Below are 13,153 nucleotides of genomic sequence, written 5' to 3'. Positions count from 1 at the left end.
TTCCAGACTGTATTCAGATTTCCGCTAATGTTCTTTTTGTGTTCCAGGATTTCATCCAAATTACCACATTGCATTTAGTCATGTGTCCTTAGTCTCCTCTGTCCTGTGACAGTTCCTCAGACTTCCCTTGTTTTTTATGACCTTTTTGATTTAGAGTACTGGTCATGTATCTTGTAGAATAGTCTTCAATTTAGTTTTGTCTGATGTTTTTCTCATCTGTAGAGTGGGGTTATGGGTTTTGCGGAAAATATCACAAAGGTGAAGTGTTTTTCTCATCATATCATACCAAGATGTACATGATACATGACTGACTTATCACTGATGAGGTTTGCTCCGATATGTGGTTGCAGTACTGTTTGCCAGTTTTCTCCACTGTGAAATTACTATGTTTAACCTTTCCATTCAGGAAGGGAGATTTTATTTTCTTTCAGCCCAGACTGAGTAGAGACAGGCAAGTTTCCTTCCTGTCCTATTAAGATTTATGTCTTATTTACATTTGAACTGTGGATGGAGCTCTTTAAAGCCCAGGTTTTTTATTGAGGGTCTATTATTAGTTTCCTCAGTTGGATGGGCCTTGGGTTTTATCTCCTGTCCTCCTCAACCTGGATTATATTTAAGCTTTCCAGGACTCTGTAGAAATCCTCAAGGCTAAAGCTGACCTTAGCACTCTGCTTAACCTCTTATGATTCCTTACTTTTGGGACAGTCCAGTGAATCATGTTTAAAAGTTTCCTTTTGTTGTTTTTTGTTAACTTTTTGTTAGTTACTTCCATTAAGGTATCTTAATCCAATGTATTGTCAGCAACAGAAGTTAGTAGGTTTCTTTTGACATTGATTTTGAATATTTTTAAAAGTGTTAACACTTGTGTTGGGGGGAAATACAGCTTAGACTTAGAAAGTATGTTACTTGTAGTCGTTCTCCCAATTCCTCATTCCCCCCGACCCAAACAACACAGTTCTTATGAGTTTCTTAATTTAAGGATACTGTTTTCTCTGCTTTGATTGATCTTTCCTACTTGATCCTCATGATCAACACCTATAGATTCCAAACTCTGTTCAAGTGTTTTCTTCCTCATGCCTTCTCCTGTCTCCTTTCCCCTGCCCCCACACACAGAGTTTGATTTCTTCTGTGCTGCCATAATATACCCTTCATTAAGAAATATGAAGACATATATATCAATGTTGGTTTGAATATTATGGTAGATGTTATTATTGTTCACCATTATTCACCTGCAGGAAGTTTATGCTTCTGCCTTCTTGAAGTTTGGCTTGCCCATGTAACCTGCTTTAACCAATTAAATGTGAGCAGAAATGCCTTGCCTGCAGTAGATACATAGCATGAGTGAGAAATAAACTTTAGTTATTTTAAGACACTGAGCTTTGAGAGTTGTTTGTTACCTCAGTGTAACCTAACATATTCTGTCTTAATTGACACACATGCTCATCCCTCATCTTGAAGGCAAAAGCTGTATTTTAGTCGTCTTTATGTCCTTAAAGCTGCCAGCCTAATTTTCCTAAAACATTTTAGATTATTATATATCCTTCAGGAAAGTAACATGGGTTTAGAGTCAGACACATCAAAATTAAAAAATTTTTTACTTGATTGCTTAGCTGAGTTACTTTGGAAGATGTCCTTGAGTTTCAGATTCATTTTTAAAATGAGATACCTTATAAAGTTGTTGGGAATATAGTATATGTAAAGTACCTAGTCCAGCAGACATTCTTTCCCTCTCACATTTCTTACTTCTCCATTGACTATTGAATCAAGTCTTTAAAAGTCCCTTTCTCCTGCTTTCATTAATTTATTTATTTGGTTAGTCATTAGATAAATATTTTTTGAACTGCTACTATATGTCAGGCATTGTCTAGTTACTGTGAAGTGGTGAACAAGGCCTAGTCCCAGACTTTAAGGTGGTTACAGTCCTATGGCCAATAATTCTCCCTTCCTGTCTTCAGCTATCAAGTAAAGTTATATTAATACTGCAAGTCCTCTCTACCATCACCTTGAAAATTTTGCCTAAATTTCTCCCCATCTCAAAAAAAAAGAAAAAAATCCAGAAGTGATTGTTCCCTCCTGATTGTTCAAAGCAAATTACTGGTATTCATATGTGTCTCTTATAATATATATTGCATTCTGCCATAACAGATTCTGTTATATTCATATACATCATGTACATTTTCAAGTTTCTTTTCTAAATGTTACACTCGAGTGTTGGAATTTCATATCATTTATTTTGTATTCCTCAAATCAAGAATATTATGTGGATAATGAATGTCATTCGTTAGAAGGTGTTTTGGGAATTTATGGGGGCATTTTTGGTAGTCACAGTGATTGGAGGGTCCTAGTGGAATTAATGAGGAGAGACTGAGGATGGAAAACTTGCAGTGCTCAGGACAGTCTCTCAAAATAAATAGTTGTCCTGAGTCCCACATAACTTTCAAATATTATACTAGATGTTTCGTGAAACATCTAGTAAGTGAAAAACTTATTCATGATTTTCAAAATCTAGAGCCTAAACCCATTTTTATGTGTAAACACTAGGTATTTTTTACACAATTTTAATATACACTGAGTGTTCCTAAAATATATTGATCACCAATGTGAATCAAGGGAAGATTGAACTTTGTCCAGACCTCTACTAAATCTTGCTCAACATTACAGAAAACCAAAGGCAGTAACACTTATGGTATTTGAGTCACCAATAATACAACTGTATCATTCTGTTTTTGTAGCTGTTGAATTTAAAGTGATTCTGTATGTAGGTGCAGGCATCCAACTAATTCATTGTCTTTTTGTTTCATACCCAGATATTTACTTATGGTAAGTAAATGTTGCTTTTTTTAAAAATATAAATGACTTTACTTAAACTTCTCTCATATATTACATTGGAGCGTTATATTAATGCTTTAAAATTGTATATAAGGATATGTTATCTATGAATTTCATTTCAGAATTTAAAATAAGGCAGTGAAAAATATTTGTTATAAAAGGTGACGTTGTGTCATGGTTTAGAGCCACTGATTTATGAACCATTAGAGCCTGGAAAAAATATAAACTTTGCTTTTAAAATACATATTTAATCCTGTTCAACATTAAACTGTTCTCTTTAGGGAAAGTGTATATCACAAATATTCTGATAATTTGAATAATGTTAGATAAGAGCACTAAAAATTTGTTACAAACCATAAAAAAAGCATATGTAAACTTTATTCAATTTATAAAGAGACAAATTGCTATTTATAATTTTTGAACTTCTAATGAAGCACCAATGACTGCTTAATGACTGAGACTCTCCATTTTTTCCTTTATTATAGTTAGTATATCCAGAACTTTTATTTAAAAAAATTTAACTCTGTTGTTTCACAAGGAGGAAGGGTAGAAGAGAAGATATTTTGCATGTGATTTAATGATCTTAATTTATAGTCTGTAAATCACTTCTCTAGGGTCAGCAATGAACTGTTTTGGTTTAGCTCTTCTAAGTGTAGTTTTCATTGTTGAGCATGTGATAAGATATATTTTATAAACTAAAGTGCAGAACCAGATGGCTTTATTCTGGTATGATACGTGTTAATTCATAATGCCTTGTTTTTAGCAGGAATGGGATTATGTCGTATCTTACTGTTGCCTTTTTTAGACTATTTTATAGACAGAACTAGAAATTCTAGTTATATAAAGCTGTACTAGCATAGGCTGGAAAGTAGGTCATTGTTATGGGGAGTATACCAAACTGCCCACTGGTTGCTATAGCAATGACCTACTTTAAGAAACTATTTCTGTTGATTCATGTTGAAATCATCTTTTGGAACCAGCATAAAGAAACACACCGCATGTAATTTTTCCTAATAGCAATAAGGTAGTGATCGCTGGAGGTAAAAAAAAAAATCCTTAAAATGTTTAAAGTGAAGAAATATATTTTCTCACCTAACCCCTCTTCAATTTATTTTGAAGTGCTGCAGTTAGTATTGTAATTAAATAGTATAAGAACTGTTCTTCTGTGTAGGCAATACAATTATGCAGAGGGATATAGTGAGTTTTACTACCCTTTGGCCTATTTAAAAATCAACCTGTTACATGTAGTTAATAGCATTATTAACTGAGCCTTCAAATGGATATGGTTTCAAGAAAACAGTAAACATGCCAAATTGGATAAGGTCTGAAAATAAGTCCCTATTAAAATTGTACCTTATGCGGGAGTTCCCTGGTGGTCTAGTGGTTAGGATTCTGGGCTTTTGCTGCCGTGGCCCTGGTCAGTCCCTGGTCGGGGAACTGAGATCCCGCAAGCTGCACGGTGGGGTCAAAAAAAAAACGTACCTTATGCAATTTCAATATATTGTATTAAATCATTCCATTCAGTGTTGGATTCCTGTTCTTAGGTACATGCATTCGTAATATATAAAGTTTGAAATTGGTGTGTTCTCTGAAACACATTGAATCTGAACTCTCGCAGAACTCATTCTCTTCCCAGTTGAGGGTAAAGGATGAAAAGTTAGACTATAGAGTACCCTTTGAAGTAACATTATTCCTTCAGCACTAAAAAGAAATCTTACCTGTCAATGAGTTGATATTTTGAACTTGGTGTATTGGAGATTTTATGGTATTATCAAGGAAGAGTTATATGCTTAGAGATTAGTTGATTCAGGGTCTTAATTGCACTGTATCTTGTTGTATATATATTCATATTCACATTTGCCTTGCCTTGTGGGAAAGATTTTCATCAAACCTTTGTTCAAAGTCACATTCAGAGAAAGTTAAGAGATCAAGATGATTATGTATATAGATGTAGGCATTAACTAATTCATTATCTTCTGTTGTCATGCCCCAGTATTTACATATAGAAATACATGTTACTTCTTTCAAAACTATAAATTTTTCCCAAGGGAGAATAATTATAACTTCTGCTGAATGAATATCTACCAAGTACTAGTTATTTTATGCTCTTTCTATCCTTTCAGCAGATTTTCAAGACAACTCTATAGGTTATTTTCTACTATTTCTGATCTTTTCAACAAATTGTGTAAGGCACGTGATGAGATTTGTTTGCCAAATGTAGAATCCAAAAGACAGGTAAACAAAACTGTGTAGTTAGGAGTGACACACAGATACTTAATTTGAAATCCTCGAGGAGGAGAAGGTGATCTATATATTATAGCTATCATATAACGTACAATCTGAAAGCTTCTCTAGGATGAGGTTATGTCCTTTGAGGGTTTAGGGGATGGAGAAATTACTTTCAGGTGGAAGACTGAAGATTAGTAGAATGTGAACTTAAAGACATGGGAATTGGGAAAGGTACTCCAGGCCAAGGGAAGAGCATGGAGCAAATTCCAGGAGATTGAATGTGTGGGGAAAAGAGAAGTAGTTTGGTTTGGCGGGAGGGAAAGAGGAATGGTAGGAAATGAACCCTGGAACCCTAAGTTAGTCAAACAAAATAATTTGTTCTTTATTCTATAGAGAATGAATTTTTGAAGACCTTTTTACAGGAAAGTGTGCCTCAGGAAGATTTCATATTGTGTATACAATGGATAAGAGTGGAGAGAGATTGTTGGTAGGCAGAGCCATTTTAAGGCATTGCAGCAAATAATACTGGCAAGAGATAACAAGGGATAGAATTATTGTAGCAAGAATAGAAGTGATAGGAAGGAGGAGAGTAAAAAAATAAATAAATAGCAGTTATATAATCATGCTTACTATGGGTCAGGCACTGTTCTAAGAGCTTCACTTATGTTATTTAATTCTCACAACAATAGTATGATATGGGCCCTGTTACTATTCCAATTTAACAGATGAGGAAATTAGAACTTTTCAGGATTGATTGAGGGATGGTAACTTGTTGCTATCAATTGTTAAATTATGGGACATCTATGGAATGGAATACTATGAAACCATGAAAATTGATGCCATAGAAGTATGTCTGTTGCTTTGAAAATATGTTCACTATGTGTTAAACCAGGTTTACAGTAAATATAATATTTCTGTTTTGTTCTACTTTGAATGAATATGCTAATTGTCAATTTTATAACTCTTATGACATTTAAAAAAAGTGTATGTTTCTCTCTTCTTTACCCCCACCCCAAACTCCCTCTCCCCAAGGGTAGCTATTATTAATAGCTTGGTGAGTATCCTTCCAGTTAACAAGTAGATATATGCAAAGTAAATTTTATTTTATCAAAATAATATATGCAACAGTTTTAAAAGTCATAGTGCAAAAAGCCTTATAACAAGGACAGCATCACTGATATGTTCTCCTCCATCCTGCTCTTTTTCTCTTCTTCACAAGTCTTTTCTGAAATACCTATTTGAGTCCACTGTATCTCTGCAATCTTTATGTGAAATTATAGTGATATAAACAATAACATCCATGGAAGAAAAACACCATCAATAACATCTATGGGAGAAAAACATCATACCGCAATACAGCTTCTGTTCCTTTGTTTTATGAAGTGCCAAAACAAAATTAACTTTATGGTTGCAAAACTTTTTCCATTGCTTCAGCCCACGTCATTCTGTACAATGTTTGTTTGGTTCATAGAGTATTTATTGAAAAGCATTAAGAACGCTTATTCAGCTTGTGAACAAGAAAGGGAAAAATAAAGGGCTAATTATTAACTAATTCAGGCTTACTTGTTCATTTTATAAATGAATCAGATCCTTTTTTTTTCTTTTCCCATCTGTTGTCTATCATTGACCTGCTTGTACTACATAAAAACTTTTCTACCAAAAAAGTAGAATATGGTGAACTCTTGCTACTTACTACCAGCTCTGGTAGAGAAGATACTGAAACTAATACTACAAAAGAGATTTGAGGATTATCTCTGCCTTGGATTATCCTCCCAGGACATTTTAGTTTTGTACTGTTTAAATTTAAGAAAACTTAAAAATTGCTAGTTCATTCAACTTCTTAATTTTTGATCTGAATACTACAGGCTCTAAAATTTCTTTTGCCAAGCAAATACAGAAAACTAGATGCTTCCCAATAAACATTTATCACCAAACATGATAAGTTATTTATAGTTACAGATAATTCTACAAAACTTAGATACTTTTATATTGCTCTAACAAAAAACAACAACAATATTCTCCCTAAAGTATTTACACATTGGCAGTGGTGGGTTGGGATGGGGATTGGGTATTGGGGGGTAACTCCAAACCAAGACAGAAAGGGGATGTGGTGAAATATAAATGTGAGTATATATTTGTTTACGGACAACTGTGAGACTTCCTAAGGTGAAATGGTGGGATGTCTTTAACATCCTCGTGAGTATAGCACTGTGACTTCCCAGGCCCGTAGAGATGATGATTCCTAAAGGGAAAGGAATATCAAACTTGACTAGGTATACTGATGTCACTAATAACTACAGTTGTAGAAAATTAACAAGACTTTCTTGGTGAAATTATGGGATCAGAATGGGCAAAGACAACAAAATGATCTATTCTGAATAATCTTCTAGAAAAATGCTGTCCAGTAGAACTTTCTGCAATGATGGAAGTGTTCTTCACCTGTGCTGTCCAACATGGTAGCTACTAGGCACACATGTAGCTCTTGAGAGGCCTTGAAATGTGGCAAGTGTGACTGAGGAACTGAATTTTTAATTTTAATTAATTTAAATGGCTACATGTGCCTAGTGGCTACCATATTGAACAATGCAGTTCTGAAATATGCCTTTCCATTCATTTTAACCACTCCTTCTCATAAGTAAGACACAATCATTATTCTGAAAGAGCACATGGCCTGTAGAAAAGGCAGATAGATATTTAAGATGAAAAACAAAGAAGAAACAGAGTAGAGAGGAAATAAGATATATCCAGCTGAGAGGAACAGAATCTAGATGAAATATTAGAGAAAATTAACATGAGGCAAACAATGAGGTTGAACCTTCCAGGTATCTGATATCTCTTTTGGATTTGCTCTTGTGGGCTACTCCATTTCTTCCCAATGGAAGATGCAAAGTAAGCAGTCTTCTGCCTCTGCCCCAGAATTTCCCCAGACATCTATTATGCATAAGACTTACTGATAATTATTTCATTGAAAAAAGATCTATAGCTCCACCTGCATCATGAAACCTTTTTTGAAAAAATTAGTCTGGCATTCTCTACACTCAGAGAGTTAATGCCACATAATTTAACGTCTATTTATTATCAAATTCTTTTTCTTTAATTATATTAGAAATTTGAAAATGGGCATTATACTTTCTCTCTCGTACATAGATAATTACGATTGCTCAGAGTGATTAAATAGGATGTTACCTTTTTTTCCAGTAGAAAATGTTCTAGATTTTACAAGGTGGCTTTCCTATATGAACTTGAATTTATTTCACCAAGTTTCAACAATGAGATAAGTTCATTTAATTACTTTATTTCGTTTTTTAAATATTTATTTATTTATTTATTTTTGGCTGTGGTGGGTCATAGTTGTGGCACACGGGCTTCTCTCTAGTTGTGGCGCTCTGGCTCCAGAGCACGTGGGCTCTGCAGTTGCAGTGCATGAGCTCCAGGGTGCTTGGGCTCTGTAGTTGTGGCACGCAGGCTTTCTAGTTGTGGCACACAGGCTCAGTAGTTGAAGTGTGCAGGCTTAGTTGCCGCGCAGCATGTGGGATCTTAGTTCCCCGACCAGGGATCGAGCCTGCATCCCCTGTGTTGGAAGGCGGATTCTTAACTACTGGACCACCAGGGAAGTCCCTACTTTCTTTATATGATTTTTTTTTTTTTTTTTTTTTTTTTTGGTGTTATGTGGGCTTCTCACTGCTGTGGCCTCTCCCGTTGCGGAGCACAGGCTCTGGATGCGCAGGCTCAGCGGCCATGGCTCACGGGTCCAGCTGCTCCGCGGCATGTGGGATCTTCCCAGACCGGGGCACGAACCCGTGTCCCCTGCATCGGCAGGCGGACTCTCAACCACTGCTCTACCAGGGAAGTCCCTTTATATGATTTTTATGTTTACAAATTAAACTTTGCTAACAGTCACCCGTATTTAATGAAAGTTAGCAATTTAATTTAGGAACTTTATTAAAAAATACTGAGAAATTTGTGCTGTAATTACAAAAAATTATATGATTTCTGGAAACAGTAATTTCTATATAAGCTGGAAATAATAAGATGATAAGAGGTAAAAAAGGTGATGGGGTGGCATTTCAAATTTTAGAATAACATGATTTTACATTACTTTATATCTTCTAAATATATATTTTGAAGAATTTAAATAATATTTTCCTCTCTCTAGATTTTTGCTTCAGTGTCTTGAAGACCTTGATGCCAATCTGCGAAAATTAAACTCTCGTCTGTTTGTGATTCGTGGACAACCAGCAGATGTGTTTCCCAGGCTTTTCAAGGTTATTGGAAAAATCTTTGCATAAAAAAATAATCTTTTGTCAGAGAAGACACGTATTTGGGGTAAAGTATGGGAAATATAAGTGCTTATAAATGAAATATTGTGGATATTTTCTGTATTTAATAAAAATGTTACACAGTGTAAAATCAGACAGTGAAAAAAATGATTTACAATGAAAAGTTTCTTTCTTCTACCTTAAACTGACAGTTCCCCTCTCAGAAGCAACAACTACTACCAGTTTGTGTATTCATTAGAAGTATTCTTTGCACAAATAAGAATGCATATGTGTATGTGTTTATATACACATATTTGTGTTTGTGTGAATGTTAACCATCCCCCCTTTTTAAAACCAAGGTGAGAACACGCTATGTTATACCATTCTATGCCATGCTTTATTCACATAACCATATATTTATATTTTGGAGATTGTTCCATGTTACCTTCTCAGTCTTCTTTTTTTTTTTTTTTAATTTATTTATTTATGTTTGGCTGTGTTGGGTCTTCGTTTCTGTGCGAGGGCTTTCTCCAGTTGCGGCGAGCGGGGGCCACTCTTCATCGAGGTGCACGGGCCTCTCACTGCCGCGGCCTCTCGTTGCGGAGCACAGGCTCCAGACGCGCACACTCAATAGATGTGGCTCACGGGCCTAGTTGCTCCGCGGCATGTGGGATCTTCCCAGACCAGGGCTCGAACCCGTGTCCCCCGCATTGGCAGGCAGACTCTCAACCACTGTGCCACCAGGGAAGCCCCACTTTCTCAGTCTTTTAAATGGCTTCATAGTACTGCATTGTATAGATATGCTGTTAATTTTTTTTTAAATTAAAGTATAGTTAACTTACAATATCATTAGTTTCAGGTGTACAACATAGTAATGCAATATTTTTATAGATTACACACCATGCAAAGTTATTATAAAATATTGACTATATTCCCTGAGCTGTATATTATATCCCTGTGACTTATTTATTTTATAACTGGTAGCTTATACCTCTTAATCCCCTTCACCGGTTTCACCCCTACCCCTACCCCACTCCCCTCTGGTATCCACTAATTTGTTCCTTTTTGGTTTTTTAAAATTTATTTATTTATTTGGCTGCTTTGGGTTTTTGTTGCTACGCCCGGGCTTTCTCTAGTTGCAGTGAGTGGGGGCTACTCTTCGTTGCAGTGTACAGGCTGCTCATTGTGGTGGCTTCTCTTGTTGCAGAGCACGGGCTCTAGAGTGCATGCTCAGTAGTTGTGGCACACGGGCTTAGTTGCTCCACAGCATGTGGGATCTTCCTGGACCAGGGATCGAACCAGTGTCCCCTGCACTGGCAGGTGGATTCTTAACCACTGCGCCACCAGGGAAGTCCCCACTAATTTGTTCTTTGTATCTGGTGAGCCTATGTCTGTTTTGTTATATTTGTTTGCTTGTTTTTTAGATTCCACATATAAGTGAAAACATACAGTATTTGTCTTTCTCTGTCTGACTTATTTTCACTTATCATAATGCCCTCCAGGTCCATCCACATTGTCACAAATGGCAAGATTTCATTATTTTTATGGCTGAGTAATCTTTCAGTTTGTGTGTATGTGTGTGTGTGTGTGTGTGTGTGTGTGTGTGTGTGTGTGTGTGTGTACATCTTTATCCAGTCATCTGTTGGAGGGCACTTAGGTTGCTTCCATATATTGGATATTGTAAATAATGCTGATATGAACATTGGGGTACATATATCTTTTTGATATAGTGTTTTTGTTTTCTTCAGATAAATACCTAGGAGTGGAATTGCTGGATCATATTACCATATTATCTGTGTTCTATTTTTAATTTTTTGAGGGTATAATTTATTTCACTAGCTTTCTATTGAACATTTAGTTATTTTTCCACAGGCTTTTTGCTAATACAAGTAATGCTGTCAGTGAACATCCTTGTTCACAAAAGAGAAATCTTTGCTCACATGTGCCAGTACATTTGTGGGACAATTCTTGTAAGACTTTCTGAGTCAAAGGGCTGTAACAATTGACATGCTACAAAACTGTAATGTTTTTAACTTGGTAGAATCTTAAAAATCTCCTAATCTTATTTCCCCCTCTTTTTTCCAAATGAAAAAATTAGTCCTAGAGAGATTAAATGAGCTAACCTAGGTCATAAAACTAGCTCATGGAAGTGTTCAGACCAGAAACTGAGTTTTCTGGCTTTGTTAATCTATCCCTTCCTATTTACTACCATTAGTATTCCTAATGTATATCTGTTTTTCTCTTGCAGCTGTTTGATTCATCAAATTTTTATAATAGCATTTTTTCTACTTCTAATGCACAAGAAAACAGTTCCTTTTCCTGAATGAAATATCCACAGTGCTGGGAATCAAACCAACACTACCTAGCCTTTTTTTCAGCAGTGTGAAAGAACCTTTTAATGTTTAGAGTTTGGCTAATACAACTCTAATACAACTCTAATACAAAATTTTCACTAGTTGTAGCTAGTGAAAATTTATTTTATAAAAGTTTTCGGGCTTCCCTGGTGGCACAGTGGTTGAGAGTCTGCCTGCCGATGCAGGGGACACGGGTTCGTGCCCCGGTCCAGGAAGATCCCACATGCTGCAGAATGGCTGGGCCCGTGAGCCATGGCCTCTGAGCCTGCACGTCTGGAGCCTGTGCTCTGCAACGGGAGAGGCCACAACAGTGAGAGGCCCGCGTACCGCAAAAAAAAAAAAAAGTTTTCTTACTACTGTAGCTACTTAGAGTCAGAATTTAACCTAGGTACATGGAAGAGCTCTGAGAAGAAAGGATATCAAAAACAATGGTGATAGTTTATCAGCATCTCACAAGTATAAAAGTATATGTGAATAACTGCTCAACCCTATCTAAATCCATGTGTTATAAGTAAAATGAATCTTAAGAGGATTTTCAGTACCTTTAAAATAACAAAACATTTACCTGCTTTTAAAAAAATGGTTTAACTCCGCAAGTCTTTTGTGTTCTTTATTTTGAGCTTTCTTCTGCCTGAAGTAACATATTATTGGATCAAACTATCTTCTGTATATAGATGATGTCCTGTCTTGTTACTTTGGCAGAGAGGCAATGGTTTATGCAAGGGCCATAAAATACAGATACGTGAATATACTTTAATATACCTAGAGTGCTTATTATTGTATTCTGATACAGTAGTCTATATAAAATGTCATTTATGAAAACGTTCAGATTTATTTAATATGTCTGAACCATAGAGGGAGTTAATTCTTCTTTTTATTGTATTGATATTTTTATTTTTACTTTTTGTTTAGAGGTACTATATGCATGTGTTTCCAAAAAAAAGCCCAAGAGTATGTACGATAAAAAGCAGGTCTCCTTCTCATCCCTAACCCTTACACCCCCAGCTTCTCTGAGGAGGAAGATTCTTTTGTCAGTAACTAGCTGACTCATTTACATTACTGTCTCTGGTTTTATTATTCTAGTACAGCAGATAGTGAGAACTTTAATAGGTAAATAATCCAGCTTCCCACATTGGAGGTAAAACTGGTTTAGACCTGATAACAGTACCTTTAGTTTACTGGGGTGGAAATAGTGATTTCAGTACTGACGTCTCCTCTAGTGTGCACCTTCTTTCTATAGCATTCACTCATTTAATTCTGTTTATACTAAGTAGATTTAGGAATGGGGCCAGAGCATTTTTATAAACACATTTTTACACACATCTATGTTGGATAAACTTGTTTTTTCTTACGTGTTTTCTACTTAGAATTTTTCTCAGTTAAGTTCTAACTTAATATAAGCTGACAACATGGCTTTTTTTTTTTCTTTTCATGTTCTACTGAATAAATGATAAACTTAGCAGACACTAGCCTAGGCAAAAC

General features: G+C 35.7%; 1 protein-coding gene across 3 annotated transcripts in view; it reads left to right on the top strand.

Moving 5' to 3' along the window:
- Nucleotides 1-13,153, top strand: part of CRY1 (cryptochrome circadian regulator 1) — a 92,866-nt gene that overhangs the window by 49,332 nt on the left and 30,381 nt on the right. For all 3 annotated transcript variants that reach the window (XM_082666497.1, XM_082666496.1, XM_082666495.1), the window contains exon 2: nucleotides 9,215-9,323. In XM_082666497.1, coding sequence (XP_082522623.1) covers nucleotides 9,215-9,323 — 109 coding nt within the window. The remainder of the gene's footprint in view (nucleotides 1-9,214; nucleotides 9,324-13,153) is intronic.

The sequence above is a fragment of the Grampus griseus genome (assembly GCF_964374135.1).
Source record: "Grampus griseus genome assembly, chromosome: 11".
NCBI lineage: Eukaryota > Metazoa > Chordata > Mammalia > Artiodactyla > Delphinidae > Grampus > Grampus griseus.
The sequence above is the reverse complement of the archived record's forward strand: the minus strand, read 5'-3'. Positions and strand labels throughout refer to the sequence as shown.